At 47.6% G+C, this 22,210-nt stretch overlaps 1 protein-coding gene across 1 annotated transcript in view; it reads right to left on the bottom strand.

Annotated features, from left to right (window-relative positions):
- acoxl (acyl-CoA oxidase-like) overlaps positions 1-22,210 on the bottom strand; it is a 348,406-nt gene that overhangs the window by 11,327 nt on the left and 314,869 nt on the right. Inside the window, exon 14 of the mRNA XM_085997863.1 lies at positions 2,007-2,116. Within this exon, the coding sequence (XP_085853989.1) occupies positions 2,007-2,116 (110 nt within the window). The remainder of the gene's footprint in view (positions 1-2,006; positions 2,117-22,210) is intronic.

The following is a 22,210-nucleotide window of genomic DNA, read 5'->3' as shown; positions in this document are numbered from 1 at the left end:
CTTTTGTGGTGATGTTGCCGGAAAGCCCAACTATTGCAGTACTTTGGTCTGACTCCTGTCATTATCCATGTGTCTTGTTAGTTGGGTCTAGGCACCCTGATTTAGATAGCTTTGCCTGCTGGTAAACACACATTTGAAAAAATCCTACAGGATTGAATTCCAGGAAAACAAGGTTCGCCCGATTTGGTTTCACTGCTGGGAACTGTTTTCTTCTCTCCCAGTCCTGTTTGTCTTCTCTGTAAATATCCCAATAATGTTGTGCATCTGCTTCTGTTCAAAGGGATTCGTTAATATACTGAGTTGGCTGGTGCTCAGGAATCAGTCCCAGGTTTCATAGTACCTGTACTATAATGGCAGCTGTGGGTGGGAGGGTGGGGGGCAGGGGGGAAATGTGTACCTGAGCAGTTGTTTAAAAATCGTGATTTATTTCTCTGATGGTTCAACACTTTGTAACCCGATTGATTGTCAGTCAACCATTAATGCCATCTCCAGTTTTTTTTTTAATGCTCCTATGATATTCCTCACGGGGTTTTCACAGCAATGTCCGGGAGATTAATCTTAAATTCCTGGAGATGCCAGGACACCCCAGGTGGGTTGGGAATCCCGAGGCTCAGCAATGATGCCCCTTGCGGTTGGGGCCCTGCTGAAACTCTTGTCAAGACTCACATATGAATATAAATGGCTACTTGGGCATCTGTGCAACTGCACTCCAACAAAGATTCAACAGCTTCAGGAGAGGGCATGGTCGCCAACACTGGTTGGATGTATTCTGGAAGTTCCATCACACAAGCTTCTGCCTCCAACCGCCCCGCTCCCGCCATTAGTCACCTGACACATCTGTCCTTGCAGCACACCACCTTCCAGGCCAATTGGAAAGCAAACAGGCTCTTAATTACCCGATTAGATGATGCTTGACTGTCAGTCAAACAGCCTTTCTTCCCCCCACCCCCGTCTCCAATATTTCTATAACTAACAAACGAAAGTGTTCAAAGAATATATGAAAACCACACAATTTTTTTTAATGATTTTTCTCCCGGGCTGCTTGCAGCAGTGTCCTGGAGATTAATCTTTCATTCCTGGAGACTCTAGGACAATCCTGGAGAATTGGAAACCTTCGGAGAGGGAAGGGAAAAAAAATTGGTGAGGGTGAAAAAAACAAAACAATAGATCGGTTGCTTCTGCTCATTTCCAGCCATGGATCCCCTCCGATGACCAGACAAACCAGCAAAGCAAAAAAGACATTGCCGGCCTATTGGAGTTCAGCCTACCCCAGGCCAGACAGAAGGCTAGTTCATCACCACAGCTCCAGCAATGCGGGGGAGAAAAACACCGCTTGAAATGGATCTCTGCTTCTCCGATGAAAGGTCATCGACCTGAAATGTTAACTGTGTCTCTCTCCACAGATGCTGCCTGACCTGCTGTGTGTTTCCAGCATTTTCTGTTTTTATTTCAGATTTCCAGCATCCGCAGTATTTTGCTTTCGTCCAAAGCACCAGCCTGGTTTATGTGACAGTGCTGCTGACGGGAGCTCTGAAAGAAACGTGGTCTAAACCTCTCAGTAGCAGCCACTAATGATGCTGGTAGCAGCTCGCAGCACCAGGTTCAGGAAACTTTTTTTTATCCGGCACGGACGGGACCGACGTGGTGCTGGTTCATCAAAAATTCCGGATAACCGAAAGCTATAGTAAAAGATAGGGAGAGCTGACAGCTCCGTATAAAGCAACAAACCCTGTTGCTTAGCAACAAGTGTAGAACAATGGCCACAAGTTCCAAGCGTCTCTGTAGCTTAGCAACAGCTGCAGCCACACCCTTGCACAGCAACAGACGGAGGAAGGCAAATACAATATGAAGTAAAACCTACTCCTGAATTTTGCCGGTTAACTGAGATTTCCGGTTATTTAGGTGCCGGTAAATCAAAAGTTTCCTGTACTGGGTGTCTTGGGCCTTCCCCGCACAAAATAAAATGCAAAAGCTTTTCTTTGCCTGTAAGTTGCACAGAGCTATACCTGGTTCTTAAGCTGTCAGCTGCGGCACCAGTCCAGTTTCTCAGCAGTCCGATCACGGGTCTTTCTTCATACTGCCTTGCGTACTGAGCTAAAAGCTCACGGACAACCACCTGCCGGATGAATCGCCAACATTTACTTGCAAATTCAAAAAAGTAATTATTATTTTTGGTAAATGAAACAACCTCAAGACTGACAGGCAGTGTGGCCAAACACAGCAGTGAACCGCAAAACAACGGGACATGGGGTTGGTGCCTACGATTCGCCACGCGCCAAGGCACTAAGAACCGAGGCCCAACTGCTTCTCCACAGCTGGAGTCAACATTTTCCAGGGCAGCAAGTCGGAATATTGTTTCCTACCTGCCCTTTTCCCAACTCAAGCTAGGGTTGCAATCCACCCAGTTTTGGATCAGATTGCTCGCTCTTTTGAGTGGGCTCTCTGGACATTTTTAAAACAACAAAAAGGCATCAAAAATCTTTTTTTTAAAACAATCTTCTTCCTTTGCGACTTCTGTGTCTTATGACGTGGAGACATTGGTTATTGAAGTATTCAGCAGTAAATCAGTACTCAAGCCATCATTCCATCCTCCTGCCCCACCCCAACCCTGCTCCTGTCATGTTCTGGACTTGGGGCGGAGCAGGGTGGGGAGGGGGAGAGAGGAGGGGAGGTAGTGGGGATGCGGAAAGGTGGCAACCCTACTTGGGAGGTCACTTTACTGCATCTTCCAGCAGCTGGCTTAACAGAGGCATCAGCAGGGGCCTGAGAGGCAGAGGTCACCTGCCCATCCTCTCAACTAACAAACAAAACAGCGCTTGGCTAATGTTGACCTGGAAGGTGGGTGGGGTGGGTGGGGGAAGGGGTAATATAGAAAAATAAAATTAAACTATGAAACAAATAATGATGGCTGTTTTATAATGAAGTCCTGCAATACCACTAATACTCCACGTTGACTTAAAGCCCAGAGTTTTTAGCGTCACATGGGTCGGGATCCAATATGATTGCACAGCATTATCCGAATATAGCACAACTACTGAATGTACCCACGGAGGTATCAACAAGGAACTGAGCAGCACTAACAATGCACCACCTCAGAAGTGCTGCAAGCCCAATTTACAAATCATATTTCCGTCACAAACAGGCCTATGAGGTTTTTTTAAACCAGTGTATTCCGGAGTCACAATGAACACCCAGTTTCTCCACTGTGGGGAGAGGTGTCACTTTTTCTCTGGATTCTACCCTAAAATTTATGTAATTCCCCAGATAATTTTCAGGTTCCACTGTACAATGTAAAACCGCTCTCAGTGCAACACCCACTACCAAATATCCTCTTAGGCATTTCATCTTTTGCACCTTAATTCTTCTCCCCTCCTCCTAAAAAGTGAGCTATTCAACCATGGATGCCATCACAAACAAGTTTGATCCTCTCCCTGCTCGATGTACAATGGCCAGCAGGGTTGATGAACAGTAGCAGGAATCCAGGATGTGGGATTTTACACAGCACAGCCTTATTGGCCCTGGGGTTTTATTTTTGTGTTTCTCCCAGCAGATTACATGGCTGCCGGGCAATGTGCCCTTTAATTCCTTTCGGGTGCGCGGCCCCTTTAACGGGCTGCACAGCCCATTCAAATTTTCACTTATTTTTTTTTCCATTTAAAAGCCGGCGAGCCGGCTGCGCTGGGGGCTCCAGACCGCTGCGTGGTCGCGCAGTTTAGCGGGGTCGTTGTTGTCGGGTGGGGAGGACGAGTTTAGTCATGATGCTCTGTCCATCATGGTGTTGGGGGGCAGGCTTGATGGACCAGCTGGTCTTTTCATTTTCGTATGGTTGTATTTCCTTTCCCTTCCATAGCCCCGGGGGCCACTGAGAAAAAATCTGCAGCCTCCCAACCCCCATCCCACCCACCACCTCCTCATCCCCCCGACCCTCACCCCGGGCTGAGGCTCCATCGCCCAGTACAGACTTGAGGTCACAACTGCGAATATTCTTGGTCTGTCTGGCTCAGTGCTACACCACATGGTGCATTTACTCACCCAGTCAATTGGGGGGGTGGGGGGGGGGGGCGGTGAACTACATACTTTCACTATTAGGCAGATGTTTGAAATATGTTCCCTGGCGCATTCCTTTCCATGACTCTCATTAAAATAGCATTACAGCTTATAGTGTGAGTTTTACCCCAGTCGAAGCAGGAAGTGACTTATGGTGAAGTGTCACTTCTTCCATCAAATACTGAAGGTTTCACCTCAAACACACTATAGTTATTGATTTATAATAATAATAAAGACTGTACAACATTATTCATTACATGTACTTTGAAACAAAAGTTTTTCTACCCCCCTCCACCCATTATAAAGATGATGCTATTTGGCTAAAAGTATGTGTGTTCAATTCAGTTAACCTCAATCATTCCATTTAATAATGAAATTAAGTTATTTACCATACTAATAAAATCTGTCTAAACTCAGATCTCCTAGCAAAATGTGTTTTCTCAGCAATAGCAAATTGCATTTACATAGAGCCAGGACAAAGCAGCCCGTTTGATTGACATCCCATCCACCACCTTAAACACTCACTCCCTCCACCCCCAGCGTACCGTGGCTGCAGTGTGTACCATCTACAAGATGCACTGCAGCAACTCGCCAAGGCTTCTTCGGCAGCATCTCCCAAACCCGCGACCGCTTCCACCTAGAAGGACAAGGGCAGCAGGTGCATGGGAACACCACCACCTCCAAGTTCCCCTCCAAGTCACACACCATCCTGACTTGGAAATATATCGCCGATCCTTCATCGTCGCTGGGTCAAAATCCTGGAACTCCCTCCCTAACAGCACTGTGGGAGTACCTTCACCACACGGACTGCAGCGGCTCAAGAAGGCAGCTCACCACCACCTTCTCAATGGGAAACTGGAGATGGGCAATAAATGCTGGCCTTGCCAGCGACGCCCTGATCCCATGAACGAATTTTTAAAAAATCATCCCAAGGCGCTTCAGAGGAGTGCAGTCAGACAAATACTGACACCGAGCCGAAGGAGACCATAAAGCTTGGTCAAAGAGGCAGTTTTTAAGGTGCGTCCTACAGGAAGTGAGGCGGAGAGGTTTCGGGAGGTAATTTCCAAGCTTAGGGCCTAGGCAGCTGAAGGCATGGCCGCCAATGGTGGGATGAAAGAATTTGTAGATGGACAAGAGACTCATCAGGAGACTCCTCACCTTTGTCGGTGTTCAACTCCTCCCTGTCCCAACTTTAATGGAATCCAAACAGAACCAGGGTAAACTTTATTTTTTCTTTTGAAATACATAACGGGAGATTTCTGAGAAACAAAATCCAACGCCCCACCCTGCCCCCCACTGCCAGTTGTTTTTCACGTCCTCGCCCGACGTCTCTCACCTTTGCTGGGATGCGGGCTCTACGTGCTGCGGCTGCCCTGGTGATATTTCACCTGCCTGGCCAGTGTTCGTGCGAGAGCCTGGCCGTGAATGTCGGCAGGCTATTGGCCCGATGGTATTCAACACAGGCCAAACGAGGTCAATCCTGCCCTCGTCTGTTGCAAGCAACTTCTCACTTCCCAGCAGGGTCCAGGAGTCCCGAGTGATTCACCAGGCCTCTGTGATTTGATATATTCATGGTAAAAATGGCTGGCCATCGCCAATTAAAATCCCACAAACCTATGAAATAAAAATGGAATTCGACTTACTCGGTCAGCCCAGAGCAGTGGCCCCGATTGTAAATCATGGATTGCAATTTCCCAAAACCCCATAAGAACGGCAGAGTCCAACGAAATAAAAATGAATTCAGCCACTGTAAATTAGTGGCCTTGGTGATGAGTACCAGGAATCCTGGTTGCTTTTCTCCTCCCTAGTCCTGGGGCAGGCACTTAGATTATCCAGGCCATTTATAGCATCCTGGCGGAGATCAGTTGATTCAATACAGGCCGAGGATCAAAAGAGGGACTTTCCTCGTCTGCATGACTCAGCTGCTCACTGCCCTAACCAGGTGAACCACTGGGGTAGCCAAAAAAAACTTTTGTTTTAGCTCGCAGTTTTTCCTGAGCCACGCAGAGCAGGAAAGTCCCACGTTAAGACTCCTGGTCCGTAACCAGAACAGACAACTCGAGAAACACTCAACAGGTCAGGCAGCATCTGTGGAGAAAACAGAGGAGGTAAAGTTTTGGGTGTGGACTGACGTTCCCTGGAGGCGGCACAACCTGTTTCTTTCAATGCCCGGTCTCTTTAAAGTTCTGCGCATGCGCCGTATTTCCAATGTAAAAGCCTGTGAGCGGCCTGCGCAGGGAACTTGCAGGTTAATGCCCCGCCGCCACCGCGCGCAGCTTAGAGGGAGCATTGGTGTGGACCCTGAATCAAAACCGGCCTGTGTTTTAGCTGATCTAAGGGGTGCGATAATTGTCCGCAGCGCCCGAGTTAAGAATGGGAAGTAAGAAATTATTCCACAGCTTAGCTGGAAAAGTCCTCTTGACATCACAGGAATATTCCTCTGCCCCCACTTCTGGACGTACCTCTGGTTTGGCACTTTGCTGGACAACCTGGAATTTGACTGTGGCCAAGAACCTGCACTGCTGCTGGAGCACTCTGTGAAAGGCCGATCCATGGCACACGGGCAATGCCAAGTCCACGGGAGAGAGAGCCCCAGAGCTGAAAGCTTATCTTCCACCGACTCCTGGGGGCCAGGACACCGGGAGGACTCCCCTGCTCTTCTTCAAATAGTTCAATGGGATCTTTTATGTCCACCTGAGCAAGCAGACGGGGCCTCGGTCTAGCATCTCACCCAAAAGCCAGTACCTCAGCCAGTGCAGCACTTCCTCAGTACTGCCCTGAAGCCTTAGTCCCCTACTGTGGAACACCCTCCCTAAATCTCTCCAACTTTAAAACCCCCTCAAGGCTTGTGTCTTTAACCAGGTTTTCAGTGACACCCCCTCCTAATCTCTCCCATCGGCATCGGTTTTCCTTATTCTTATCTGTGAAGTAATTTGGGATGTTACTTGTGTTAAAGGTGCTACATAAATGGAAGTTGTTGCCTTAGGTCAGCAATTGCACAGTGACACTTGCTGTAAGAGTGCATGTGTGGACATTACGTGGTGACCCGACTGAACTCAGCTGTCATATCCTCCAGTTAGATAGCCTGCCAATTCTCACCGTCACATGAATAATTAGCTTTTTAGCAAGGCATCAGAGAGCGACTGCAGTTTCTGACAGCGTACCCAAGTGAGGGAGTCAACTTTTTTCAAGCGTGCAGGGGAGGGAAGGAAATTTGAGGAGAATATGAGGAAAAAAATTATTTTTTTTCCAATTTTCTCCTTGATGTTCTCCAGTTTTCCCAGGACCCTTCTTCAACTGGCTGTCAGGAAACGGTTATGACAACAGCCCAAGGTGACTCAGCCTCTAGTCTCCCTCCCTTACTGTCGGGAAGTATCTAGTGTTTGCTCAGTTCCTGCTCCTAACCACACAGCTGAACTGGTGATTCGTCTGGTGGGGATCTGTAATTGTGAACCGACTTCCCGTCACCCTTCGGGACATCAAAGCATTGCATTATGAACCGAAATATGAATAATGAACATGCAATGCTTATGATTTGAAGCAGATTCTTTTTTCTGAGGGTAAGGGTCGATTTGGATCAGTAGCCCTCTGGCACCTCACAGAAATGATTGTTCTTCATGCAAAAGTCTTGAATGTGCACGTTATCAGGAGACTGAACTGAGGGTTATCACAAATGATCCCCATTCTGTCCTCAACCGACATTCACTTACTCAAGGTAGCCACTGGTATGCAATAAAAAAAAGACTTGCATTTATATAGCGCCTTTCACAACCTCAGGATGTCCCAATGCGTTTTACAGCCAATTAAGAAGTGTAGTCATTGTTGTACTGTAGGAAGAACCCTTTCCTAGCACTGGTACATTGAAGACAAATGCAGCACATCAATGCTGCCACACCCACTAAATAACCCAGGGATGGAACAACCCTCCGACCATCTTGGTTTGATGGAAGTGCATTTAGCCACTGTCTCCTGGCTCCATTTAATTTTCTTCCTGACCAATTTTCTCCCCTTCTATTCTCTTGAAGACATTGATCCCTTGCAAACCCACCTCACATCTTGATCCTGGATCCCACCATGTAAGCTGGAGAAAGACCTTCCACTGCATGCCTAAGAGTTATGAACCAGGAAGAAAAACAGACTGAGCACATATACTATTCGCCGCAAGTTTAATCTGCGCTGGTACTTTGCTGTAATTAAAAGAAAGATGAAAAAAGACCAAAGTGTCTTCACCCCTTCTCAGCATGGTTTCGAAGGACTGTGTCCAGGCTGGCTAGCATGCATCACGATCCCCAGCTACCAATATGAATCAATGATTTGAACAGATACCCTGAGTATCTTCCAATACCTCTGGAGCTATACAAAGATGTAATACGGCACTGGGGAGCACCCACAACCACCAGGCCACCCTGGGGCCCCAGGTGAGTACTCTAGCAATACAATATCACAGAGTCATAACGGCACAGAAGGAGGCCATTTGACCCATCGAGTCCGTGCCGGCTCTCTGGAGAGCGATCCAGTCAGTCCCGTTCCCCCGCTCTATCCCCGTAGCCCTGCAAGTTTATTTCCCTCAAGCGCCTATCCAGTCTCCCCTTGAAAACATTGAGGCCTAGAAATTCAGTTGTTTGCGCCAGCCGCTAGCGCCTTAGGAGGAGGAGATGTTGGGCGCTAGGTGGCTAGCGGCCGGGCGCAGCGCGATCTGCGCCTCTCCCCAACTTCAGTAAAGATTTAGCAGCGGCGCAAAGCCTTTGCACGCGCTCAGCTGCGCGCGCAGATCCTGACGTCATTTCATCGTGCAACGCCCTTTGTTCGCCCCAAACCGGAAATTCAGTGGCGCCGCCCTATTGTGCACCTGGCGCCCCTAGCGACTGGTAGAGGGGAACGGTTCTCAGTCGATGTGGGGCGCGGGGGGCGCATATTAAAGGGCACTCCTCCTGCAGTAGAAAAGGCAGCCTTTTTGCAACACTCCTTCTTTGTGAGAGACGGATCTTTGCAGAGAGACAAAGGTAGAGAGCTTTCTGGTTTGGCTCAACACTCGCACAGGTACTTGTGGCTTCAGGCCACAGCTTTGCACTTGTCTTTAACTTCAGAGCCATAGCATTGATTGGAAACATATAATGGGGGCTGCAATGGGTGCAAACGTTGGCCTTCTCCATAGTCCTGGGCGTTGTACAGATGAAGCAGCAGTGGTCAGGCCTTGCTTCAGGGCTGCAGTGTGCAGGGCGTGGCAGGCAAACAAATCCACCCTCCCCCTTTAAGAGCTCACCGGCGCCAGAGTGTCTGCCGTCAATCAGCAACTCGCCGCACCTGCGCTGCGCCCGCCCTCGGGGGTATCGCCCCGGGCCGCCGGCTTAGCGCCTAATGATAGTCGTGCATTGCCTGTTTTAGCACAGCAGCAACCTCTTGGGGCGATGCGACTGAATATCGGCGAAGGTGGCGCGAACTTGCGCCGGGCGCAAACTTTAGCGGCCGCCCGACTGTAGCGCCCCAAACGTGGCTATACTGAATTTCTAGGCCTGAGTGTCTCCACTTCCACTGCTTCCGTCGGCATCTGGAAAAAGGAGCACTGCAATTCTTTCAGAGATGCCTGGAACCGACACTGCTGACCTGTACGGCTCATCTGTATGGTTAAATTCATTTAGTTATTGGGGAAACCCGAGTCCACTTAGCTTCTAATCAAGAGACCTTCAAGCTAATATTGCGTTGTTTGAGAGGCAGACAAAGAGTGCGTAATTGAAGAGATTCATCACTGTTGACATGCTTTGCACGTCATTGCTGGAAGCTGCATGAGGTAAACTAAGAGTCACTACTTGAAATGCATATACCTTTTGTTTTCAGTGCCTCCCTTATTCATATGTATAACACAAGATTTCCAACAAGCAATTTACACCTATTGGGGGAGGGAGGGGAGTTTTGTAAAAAGGCCACGAAAAACAAAAGCAACCAAAAAAGCAAAAATGACCTTGGAACATTGACACTTGATAAGGACTGAAGTCTTAAGGCATTTTAAAACCGATTTATGCCGTTGATGGCAACTCCTTGCTTTAACAGCAGGAATTTAAAATTCTCATTCTTGCCTTCAAGTCGGCCCGTGGCTTCAGCCCACTGACTCTGGCTTTGTGCGAGTCCCTCTCTCTGCGCTCCAATATCAGTGACAGAGCCTTCAGATCTATGTACTGAAACTACTTTCTGCAACACCCTCCCTAAACCTCTGTTGTATTATTTCTCGCTCCCCCTTTAAAAGCCTCCTCTTTTCAACCATACTTTTAGTCATCTCGCTTAACTACAATGCTGCTTGGTGTCGGTTTCTCTTCAGTGGGGAACCTTGGCGTGTTTATTTTGTTATAAGCTCTATATGAATGCAAACAAAACTCAAGAAAACAAAACTGCAGATTTGTAAATCTGAAACAGAAAATGATACAAACTATATACAGTAAGTGCATTTTGTTCTGGCACACTACAAAATAAATGAGGTGACCTACATGAATCTAACAGTCAAGAACCCAACTCTTCTCTTCTTAGGCAGTCCCTCGGAACCGAGGATGACTTGCTTCCACATTAAAAATGTGTTCTCAAGTGACTGAAGTCCAGTGCGGGACCTACTGTCTGGTTGAAGGGGCAGGTGGGTGGGGTGCTTCGGTTGACTTGCGCCCCTTGCGCTGCCTGCGCTTGCTCCCAGCAAAGAGACTCGAGGTGTTTGATACCTTCCCGGATGCTTCTCCTCCACTTTGTGCGGTCTTGGGCCAGGGATTCCCAGGTGTCGATGGGGATGATACACTTTTTCAAGGAGGCTTTGAGGGTGTCTTTGAAGCGTTTCCTCTGCCCACCTGGGGCTCTCTTGCCGTGCCGGAGCTCCGAGTAGAGTGCTTGTTTTGGGAGTCTCGTATTGGGCATGCGGACAATGTGACCCGTCCATCGGAGCTGATTGAGCGTGGTCAAAGCTTTGATGCTGGGGATGTTGGCCTGAGCAAGAACACTGACGTTGGTGCGCCTATCCTGCCAATGGATTTGCAGGATCTTGCGGAGGCAGCGTTGGTGGTACCTCTCCAGTGCTTTGAGGTGCCTGCTGTACATGGTCCATGTCTCTGAAGCATACAGGAGGGTGGGTATCACTACTGCTCTGTAGACCATGAGCTTGGTGCCGGGTTTGAGGTCCTGGTCTTCAAACATCTCTTCCTCAGGCGGCCGAAGGCTGCACTGGCACACTGAAGGTGGTGTTGGACTTCGTCGTCAACGTCTGCCCTTGTTGACAGTAGGCTCCCGAGGTATGGAAAGTGGTCCACGTTGTCCAAGGCCTCGTCGTGGATTTTGATAATTGGGGGGCAGTGCTGTGTAGCGGGGGCAGGTTGGTAGTGGACCTCTGTCTTATGGATGTTTAGTGTAAGGCCCATGCTCTCGTACGCTTCGGTGAAGGTGTTGACGATGGTTTGGAGTTTGACCACCAAGTGTGCGCAGACGCAAGTGTCGTCTGCATACTGTAATTCGACGACAGAGGATGGGACGACCTTGGATCTGGACTGGAGGCGACGGAGGTTGAACAGTTTCCCATTTATTCTGTAAATTAGCTCCATTCCAGCGGGGAGCTTACTGAGGGTGAGATGGAGCATTGCAGCAAAGAAGATAGAGAAGAGCGTTGGTGCGATGACACAGCCTTGCTTGACCCCGGTCCGTACATGAATTGGGTCTGTGGTGGAACCGTTGGTCAGGATCACAGCTTGCATGTTGTCATGAAGCAACGGAGAATGGTGACAAACTTTTGAGGGCAGCCAAATTTGAGGAGGACACTCCATAATCCCTCACGGTTGACAGTGTTGAAAGCCTTTGAGAGGTCAAAGAAGGCCATGTACAGCGGTTGGTGCTGTTCCCTGCATTTCTCTTGTAAATGATGTGTGGTGAAGATCATGTCCATTGTGCCCCTTAGTGGGCGGAATCCACATTGCGACTCTGGGAGGAGCTCTTCAGCCACTGGGAGAAGGCGATTGAGGAGGATTCTTGTGGCGACTTCCCTGTGGCAGACAGCAGCGAAACTGCTCTGTAATTACCGCAATTGGACTTGTCACCTTTCTTGAAAATGGTCACAATTACTGCTTCTCTGAGATCCCCTGGCATGCTCGCCTCCTTCCAGATAAGAGAAATTAGTCCATGAATTTGCACCAGTAGTGCTTCTCCGCCATGCTTTAGTGCCTCGGCAGGGATTCCATCCGCTCCTGAGGCCTTGTTGTTCTTCAGTAGTCGGATGGCCTTTTCAACCTCATGCCGGGCTGGGGTTGTGCTGAGGTGGTGGCGGGTAGAATGCTCCGGGATGGAGTTGAGGACACTCACGTCGAAGACAGAGTCTCGGTTAAGAAGATCTTCGAAGCGCTCCTTCCAGCGGGCACTGACTGCCTTCCTGTCCTTGATGAGTTCCTCTCCGTTCTTGGCCCACAGTGGGGTAGGACCTTGGGTGTTTGGGCCGTAGATGGTCTTGACTGCGCTAAAGAATCCATGCACGTCGTGGTTGTCGGCTAGCTGCTGGATCTCCTGCGCTTTCTCCACCCACCATCTGTTCTTCAGGTCGCGAGTTTTTTGTTGGACCTCGGCCTTCGTGCGTCTGTAGGGCTGCTTTCTTGCTCTCGAGTTGTGTTGCTGTTTCCAGATCAGGAATGCCTTGCGCTTGCGGCTTAGTAGCTCCTGGATCTCCTGGTCGTTCTCGTCGAACCAGTCTTGGTGTTTCCTGGTCGAGTGACCGAGCGTCTCTTCACAGGTGCTGATTATGGAGGCCTTGAGTGCAGACCAGGCGCTGTGGACACTCTGTATCTCTGCATCACTGGGAGTCGTCAGGTTGTTTGTGAGGCGCAGGCTGAATAGGGCTTTCTTAGCGGGGTCTTTGAGTGCTCCAGCATTGATTTTCCTGCGGCATTGTTTCTGTTGCTGCCGCTGTTTTGGGGCTACATTTGATGGGGATGACAGAGCGGATTAGGCGGTGGTCTGTCCAGCAGTCGTCAACTCCTGTCATGGCGTTTATTTTGTTATAAGCTGTATATTAATGCAAACAAAACTCAAGAAAACAAAACTCAGGAAAACAAAACTGCAGATTTGTAAATCTGAAACAAAAACAGAAAATGCGACAAACTATATAAGTGCATTTTGTTGTAGCACACTACAAAATAAATGAGGTGACCTACATGAATCCAACAGAGTCAAGAACCCAACTATGATGAAGGGCACATACCTTCACAGAGGCTGGCTGTTCTGCTGTGTATTTCCAGCATTTTCTGATTTTATTTCAGACATCAAGGACCCAACTTTGCATGGGTATACTGAACAAGTTCCTCTCTACTGGAACATAGGGACAGGAGTGGGCCATTGAGCCTCTTGAGCCTGTTCCGCCATTCAGTGAGATCATTGCTGATCGGTGACCTAATGCCATATACTCGCCTTTGCCCCATATCCCTTAATGCCTGCGGTTAACAAAAATCTATCAATTGCAGATTTAAAATTAACAACTGACCTAGCCGTTTGCGGAAGAGAGTTCCAAACTTCGTAACCGTCAACTGAGTTCACAAACACCAGCAAATGTTTCAAAAATAAAAAGGGAACGGCAATGCGAGTGGATCACAGGTCTCCAACTTTGCCAATAGTCTCTCAAAGGCCCAGCGGAAAAGTTAATACCTATATAGTAACTTGCCCTGTAAGTTTCAGTCCTTTCACATAATCTCCACTCGCACTGACACATAAAGAGCATATAAGTTGCAAGCATCATAAGCAAACAGTAAATACCAGCTTGGCTCAGTGGTAGGACTCATGCCTCTGAGCCATGGTTGGTGGGTTCAAGCCCCACGCCAGTACTTGAGCACATATTCTAGGCTGACACTTCAATGTAGTGGTCCCCACCATTTACACCGTCCACGCTTCTCGCGGGCAGCCCCCTGTATCCAGCAAATGGCGCTAACCATTTGCCATTCCCACTGAAGTCAATTATAAAGGTGCCACTTTTAACGCATTAAGCGCGCTGGCTATTTCGGGCAGTGGCTGGATCAGACTTGTCATATTACATAATATCCCAAATAACATACCTGGGCAATGAGTCTCAAAATAGTCATCCCATTAAACAGTGTTGAAACGTATAAAATTTTGACAGGGCTAGACAGACTGGATGCAGGGAGGATGTTTCCCCTGGCTGGGGGGGGGGTCTAGAACGAGGGGTCACAGTCTCAGGATACGGGGTAGGACATTTAGGACTGAGATGAGGTGAAATTTCTTCATTCAGAGGGTGGTGAACCTGTAGAATTCTCGACCACAGAAGGCTGTGGAGGCCAAGTCACTGAATATATTTAAGAAGGAGATAGATAGATTTCTAGACACAAAAGGCATCAAGGGGTATGGGGAGAGAGTGGGAATATGGTATTGAGGTAGAGGATCAGCCATGATCATATTGAATGGCGGAGCAGGCTCGAAGGGCCGACTTCTGCTCCTTTTTTTATGTTTTGATATCCAACTGCTTATGGCACCACTTGCGCCCATTGATGGACTAAAGACTTGCCGTCCCCGTCACCAGTCCATTCCTGAAAAAGGTGCTACACGATGCACTCTTTAACCTTCTTAAAGGCACTGATTTTCTTCTGTAGCCTCCCTGCTTCTTAAAGCATGCACTGCACTCAGTGCCCCCGCGCAGCTGCCAGAGTGTTGTCGCTGTAACAACCATTAGCAAAGAAGGCTGTTTTACTGTCCACTTCTGATAGCGGGCAAATCGCCCACTACAGGTATAAGTGGTGGAGACTGTACTAAGTGCTACTTAATCTGAAGTTCTGTCTTTCAGATGAGACGCCTGCCTGCTCAGACAGATGTTAGAAAATCCCATGAGAGTTTTTCCAAAGATGAGAGTGATGCGTACTGGCCAATATCTATCCCTCAAGCAACACCACCTATACAAGTTAACTGGTCATTCACCTCATTGTTGTTCGTGGGACCTCGCTGTCACATTTATCTACAAAACAAGAGTGCCTACACTTCAAAAGTAACCCATTGGCTGTCAAGCGCTTTAAGACAGCATGAGGTGCAAAAGGCACCATATAAACGCAAGATATTCTTTTAAGTCCTGAAATTAGGATGGAATTAGAATTAACATGTTTCTTTACTAAAGCATGAGGACCTGGATTAAGCAGCTGGAATGTAGTATTGGACCTGAATGTGTAGAATTTCAAGGTGGCTGGCATATTGTAAGCTATTTTGCATAAATCCTTCTACCATACTGAAGGTAAACATCCATCATAAAGCTGATGAGGAAACGCTAAGGGTAGGATGAAGTTGCTTAGAAACTGGGTTTGCAAACACATACTCCTACATCCTGACTTCAGTGCCTACAGTTTCCTACATTAGAACAGTGACAACACTTCCAAAGTACTTAATTAGCTGTAAAGTGCTTTTGGACATCCTGAGATTTTGAAAGGAGCTATATAAATGCAAAATAACAACAGAGAATGCCGGAAAAACTCAGCAGGTCAGGCAACATCCGTGGAGAGAAATTTGAGTTGACGTTTCGGGTTGAAACCCTTCTTCAAAACTGGAAAGAAAATAAAAAGATCGAAGGCAAAGCTGCGATCGAACAAAAGAAGGAAAAGAGACAATAAAAGGTATGCGAAGCCAGATGAGATGGTAATGGGCCCGTGGAGACAAAAGGCAGCTGAGATTAGGTGTGAAGTGTACTGGCAGGATAAGGACAGCTGCCAGGTGAGAGAGAGAAACAAAAGGAAAGGAGGGGGGGGGGGGGGGGGGGAGAAAAAAAGGACCCAAAACAAAGGGGTGGAAAAAATTAAAAGGAAAAAAGTGATAGGGGCCGAGGTTATGATCTGAAATTATTGAACTCGATATTGAGTCCGGAAGGCTGCAAAGTGCCTAATCGGAAGATGATTTGCTGTTCCTCGAGTTTACGTTGAGCTTCCGTGGAACAATACAAGAGGCCAAGGACGGTGAGGTCCGAGTGGGAATGGAGCGGTGAATTAAAATGACAGGCGACCGGAAGCTCGGGGTCACCCTTACGGACTGAACGGAGGTGTTCCGCAAAGCGGTCACCCAATCTGCGTTATGTTAAGAACGTAAGACATAGGAGCAGGAGTAGGCTATAGGGCCCACTGGGCCTGCTCCGCTATTCAATAGGATCATGGATGAATTTCTACATCAACTCCACTTTCCCGCCCAATCCCCATCCCCATAGTGCCCAAAAATCTATCGATCTCAGTCTTGAAAATACTCATCGACTGAGCATCCACAGCAATGTTCCCCGTAATTTTTTTTTGGGTGTGCGGCCCCTTTAAGGGGCTATGCGGCCCATTCACAGAAAGCCAGTCCCGGGCTGCGCGGCTTATAGGGAACGCTGATCCACAACCCTCCGCGATAGAGGACTTATAACTGATAACTATAATATCCCCTGACTAATATCCAAACTGTATGCTGAATTATATCGACATAGTCCCCTGGTGAAAATTCAGACTGTCTCCTGATTAATATGAACGTTGTCTGCAAACTAATATCCAGATTGTCTCCCAATAACAATCTACAACTGATGCAGTAAATGGCACGAATTTGAAAAGTGTAGATGAGCAGAAAGACCTTGGTGTCCATATATACAAATCCACAAAGGTGGCAGGGCACCATGACTGGGCTGCAGAGAAGGAAGATGTTGCTACTGACACGGTGGACCCACCATTTAATAGTGTGGTGGCAATGTCCCGACTCATTTTATGGTGAGTTGTGCTAATCACGGCATTACTTTGGGAAAAGCTCCTAATGTCTGCCTAGCAAGGGCTCAAAACTCATGTTTCTCAGCTGTCTATTCAACAACTAATGTTTACTCTCCTGGGAGAGAGGGGGGGAGGAAAATGGGGTCTTTTTGGAGTCAAGTTGGCTCCTAGATGACATTTTTGGCAATGGGAGATTGACGCGAGAGACAGTCAGTGGCAGACTTGAGTATTCCAATAACTGAGTCAGACCAGATCCAGAGTGCTGCTGATGATTGGTCAGTCAGCCTGGCTCATTGATGGGACCTGGAGTGTAGGCCTGCCACTGAAGGCTGCCGTTCTTCCCACTCGGCGCCAGGTAATCTTGTAAGCAATGTTGTAATGGATGAAGTGGCTCTAGTTGGCAAGTAGTGAAAATCATACCACTGCTTTGTGGTTGTGCCCTACAACCCTCTGAGATCTCTGCGCTCCTCCAATTCTGCCCTTTCGTGCATCCAGATTTTAATCGCTGCACCACTGGCAGCTGTGTCTTCAACTGCTTAGGCCCTAAGCTCTGGAATTCCCTCCCTAAACCTCTCTTGCCTCTATGACGCGAGTTGAAACCTACCTCTTTGACCAAGCTTTCTGATCGCCTGTCCTAATATCTCATTATGTGGCTCGGTGTTAAATTCTGTTTTATATTACGCTCCTGTGGAGCGCCTTGGGAGGTTTTATTTTGTTAAAGGTGCTATATAAATGAAAGTTGTTGTTAGGCTGCTTGGTTTTGGCTAATTAAACTCCTGCAGTATCCCTGACTGGGACTTACTAAGCTCTGGTCCTTAGCAACCTCTGAGGTCTCTGAGTTTAGATAAATGTGGTGTCTTCCGATGGAGAGGGACTCCACCCCAAACCAACAAAAGCCTTTACCTGTGGGCAATCTCTTTGTAGATTAGTTTGGAGACTCTTAAACATGGCGATAGGTTACTGCATGTGTCAAATGCCTGGCTGACCAAAGACAAAATAGATGAAATACGGAAAGAAGATTGTTTAAATGTATAGCATGATAAGGAACATTGCTTAACTATAGATTTTGTTTGACCCTATCGCTTCCCTAACGGCACTGACTCCTGCTGGTATGATCCTGCAGGTGGCAGCAGTTTCCTGGTACCTTACCCAAGTGGCCGTCCTTCATGTCAGTCCAGGAGTGAGAATGTTGGCAGGTCGTGAGGAAGCAGCCCAGTTGAACCAGAAATTGTTCTCGTATGAGGTCTTCATATACATACTTTCCAAAGGGGGCTGAATGGACACCAATCAGGAGCGGGTACCCTGCTAGTTATTCTCCTCTTCAGCCCAGGGGCACTGAAACCATCGCATCTGTTGCCCGAGGTGAAATCAACTAACTTAGCACAGATCGGGAGTAAATTATTCTGTGCAGTTTATTCAATAATTTGTGCGTAATGCAAAAACCAGACACAGAAGATTACAATTGCAAATTACAAGAAACTTTTCTGCTAAAGCAAATTACTTAATTCCACCCTCTTGAGTAAAGGCACTGGTGCAGTCACAACATTTTACTCACAACAACTTGCATTTATATAGCGCCTTTAACATAGATAAAATGTCCCAAGGCATTTCACAGAGACGCAAGGAAAGAAAATGACACCGAGCCAAGAAGCAGCCATTTGGAGGGGCACGTGGCAGGTTTTGAGGAGGGTCTTAAAGGGAGAAGGAGGTGGAGAGGCAGAAGTGTTTAGGGAGGGAATTCCAGTATTAGGCCAAGGCAGCTGAAAGCACGGCCGCCAAAATGGGATGAAAGGAAGGGGGAACGCACAAGAGGGTGGAGTCAGAGGAATGGAGAGTACGGGCGGCGGGGTCGAGCGCTGGAGGAGGATACAAAGCTAGGAATGGGCGAGTTCATGGACGGAGTTAAATACAAGGAATAGAATTTTAAATCTGATGCACTGGAGGACTGAGAACAAAAATAGGTCAGCAACAACACAGGTGATAGACGGGTGTGACTTGGTGCGGGATAGGATACGGGCAGCAGAGTTTTCAGTGAGCTGAGGGTGAAGGACGGGAGGCCAGCCAGGACAGCATTGGAGGTGGCAAAGGCATGAACCAGGGTGTCAGTGGCAAATTGGCTGAGGTTGGAGTGGAGGTAGGCAATGTTATAGAGGTGGAAGTCGGCAGTCTTTGTGATGGGTAAGATACAGGGTTGGCAGCTCAGCTCAGGGCCAAACAGGACATCAAGGCAGTGAACTGTCTAGTTTAACCTGACACAGTGCTCATTCAAGAGGGATGACATTGGGGGCAAGGGTACAGAGTTTGTATGGGACCAAATACAATGGTTTTGGTCTACCCCATGTTGTGCTGGAGGACATTATGGCTCATTCTTGTTGTCTGATAAGCAGTCTGACAACACAGAGGCAGTGGATGGGTTGAGAGAGGTGGTGGAAAGTTAGAACAGGATATCATCAGTTTACATGTGGAAGCTGACCCCATGGCTGCGGGTTATGTCGCCATGGGGCAGAGAATGCAGGTGGGAAGAGAAGAGGGTCAAGGAGAGATCATTGGAATACTCACAAGCAATGTCCCCACTAATTTTTTTTGAGTGCGTGGCCCCTTTAACGGGCTGCATGGCCCATTCAATTTCTTGTGCTTGCGCGGTTAGTTCAATTGTAAAGCTGTTGAGCGGCCTGCGCGGGACCTCCAGATCACATTGCTCACAAGGTGGTGTTACAAAAATGGGCAGAGAAGCTATTGCTAGAAATACTCTAGCTATAATTGGATAACTAAAAGTGGAACCAAGACAGGGCAATCCCACCAAGCTGGAAAATGGAGGCAAGGTGGTATAGGAGGATGCCGTGGTCAATCATGTTGAAGACTACAGAGAGGTCAGCCTTTGCTCAGTGGTAGCTCACTGAGTCAGAAGGTCATGGGTTCAAGTCCCACTCCAGAGATTTGGGCACATAATCTAAACTGACAGTCAGAGGAGCCAACTTTCGGATGAAATGTTAAATGGATGAACTGCCTGTCCTCTCAAGTGGATGTAAGGATTCCAAGACTTGTCCTGCCCAACAGTTATCCCTCAACCAACACCACTGAAGCAGATGTTGTGGACATTTATCTCATTTGCGGTTGGGGGACTTTGCTGTGCACAAATTGGAGCTGCGTTTCCCAACATTACAAATAGTGACTACACTTCCAAAGTTCTTCATCGGATATGAAGTGTTTGGAACATAAGGTCTTGAGAAGCGCTATATAAATGTAAGTTCTTTCTACAAGGAGGACAAGTTTGATGATGCACCATGGTCACAGTCAGAGAATGCCATTGGTAGTTCTGGTCAGGACCGTTTCAGTGCTGTGGATGGGGCGGTAATCTGATTGGAGGGATTCAAACAGGGAGTTGTGGGAGAGATGGGCACAGATTTGGATAGTGACACTATGCTGAAGAACACTGGAGAGCAAAGGGAGGTTATTAGATGGGGCTGTAGTTAGTGAGAACAGAGGGGGTTAAGGGAGGGTTTTTCTGAGGAGGGAATAATGGTGGTAGTTTGAAAGAGAAGGGAACAGTTACTAAGGAGGGGCAGCCATTTTATAATGTCAGTTAACACAGGGGTAGGAGGGGAGATTGGGTGGTGAGGAGCTTCGTGAACTGGGGTCAAAGGGGCAGGAGGCAGGCAAGATGAGTTTGGAGAGGGCATGGGACTTGTTTAGAGAGAAACAACAGGGGAGGGGAGTGGCTCAGGGCTACTGTAGAATGGGGACTGGGGGAGGCTTGGCGTGGTGGGCAAAGGGGCAGGTGAGAAGCAGCAGAAGAAGTTGAACAAAAGGCAGGGTGAATTTCATCAGGAGTTCTCCCACTCATTTATGCTGTTTTCTGGGGTTTCAGCGGCTTTCCCTTCAAAGTTGCACAGGACGAGTGAGGGGGGGGGGGGGGGGGGAAACACCAGGAAAATTCATCCCCCATCTAGCCCCGCGGTCTCCTTTTTGGTGACAATGAAATCCAATACCTCATCGCCAACGTTCCCCCTAAGGTGCACGGGCACGCGGCTGCGCATCCATCAGGAGGTCCCGCGTAGGCTGTTCACCAGCTGTTGCCGCTAGAAAAGATGCCGCGCAGCAAATTTAAAGGGACAGCGCATCAAAAAAAAGAGGAAACATTGCTCATCGCACCTGTTGTTAGAAGTGAGGGGGGGGAGGGGGGAGGTGAGAGAGATGTTTAAGGAGGTGGATGGTAGTAGCGAAGAGAAGGCTGGGGTTATATTTACCCTCCAGGATGAACCTTGGCGATTTATTAGAATGGTACCAGAGATGGGGCACTTCAGTTATGATGTAGAATCGGTTTGGGTGGAGATAAAAAATAATATGGGGAAAAAGCCTCTGGTGGGCGTAGTCTACAGGCCCCCGAACAGTAGCAATACTGTTGGACAGAGTATAAATCAACAAATAATGGAGGCCTGTAAAAATCATGGGTGATTTTAATCTCCATATTGATTGGACAAATCAAATTGGCCATGGTAGCCTTGAGAAGGAGTTCATAGAGTGTATCCAGGATGGTTTCCTAGAACAGTATATAATGGAACCAACCAGGGAGCAGGCTATCTTGGATCTGGTACTGCGTAATGAGACAGAATTAATAAATGATCTCAGAGTAAAGGATCCTCTAGGAAAGAGTGATCATAGCATGGTTGAATTTCAAATTCAGTTGGAGGGTGAGAAATTATATCTCAAACCAGTGTCCTGATCTTAAACAAAGGCAATTACAATGGCATGAGGGCAGAACTGGCGAAAGTGGACTGGAAAAATAAATTAAAGGGTAAGAAATGCAGTGGCGGACATTTAAGGAGATATTTCATAACTCTCAACAAAAATATATTCCAGTGAGAAAGAAAGATTTTAAGAGAAGGGAGCACCATCCGTGGCTAACTAAGGAAGTAAAGGATGGTATCAAATTGAAAACAAAGGCATACAATGTTGCCAAGATTGGTGGGAGGCCAGAAGATTGGGAAATTTTTAAAAACCAGCAAAGGATGACTAAAAAAATAATGAGAGAGATGAATTATGAGAGTAAACTAGCAAGAAATATTAAAATAGATAGTAAGAGCTTCTACAGGTATCTAAAAAGGAAGAGAGTAGCTAAAGTAAACGTTGGTCTCTTAGAGGATGAGACTGGGGAATTAATAATGGGGAACGGGGAAATGGCAGAGACTCTGAACAAATATTTTGTATCTGTCTTCACGGTAGAAGACACTAACAACATCCCAATAATGGATAATTGAGGGGTCACAGGGAGGGGGGAACTAAAGACAATCACTATCACTAAGGAAATAGTACTTTGTAAAATAATGGGACTAAAAGACGACAAGTCCCCTGGACCAGATGGCCTGCATCCCAGAGTCTTAAAAGAATTGGCTGCAGAGATAGTGGATGCATTGCTTGCAATATACCAAAAAGCAGTCCCAGTGGAA

The sequence above is a fragment of the Somniosus microcephalus genome, chromosome 9 (genome assembly GCF_052327205.1).
Source record: "Somniosus microcephalus isolate GS21.2 chromosome 9, FLI_Smic_1.0, whole genome shotgun sequence".
Lineage (NCBI taxonomy): Eukaryota > Metazoa > Chordata > Chondrichthyes > Squaliformes > Somniosidae > Somniosus > Somniosus microcephalus.
Note: the sequence above shows the minus strand (reverse complement) of the source record. Positions and strands in the feature narration are given on the sequence as shown.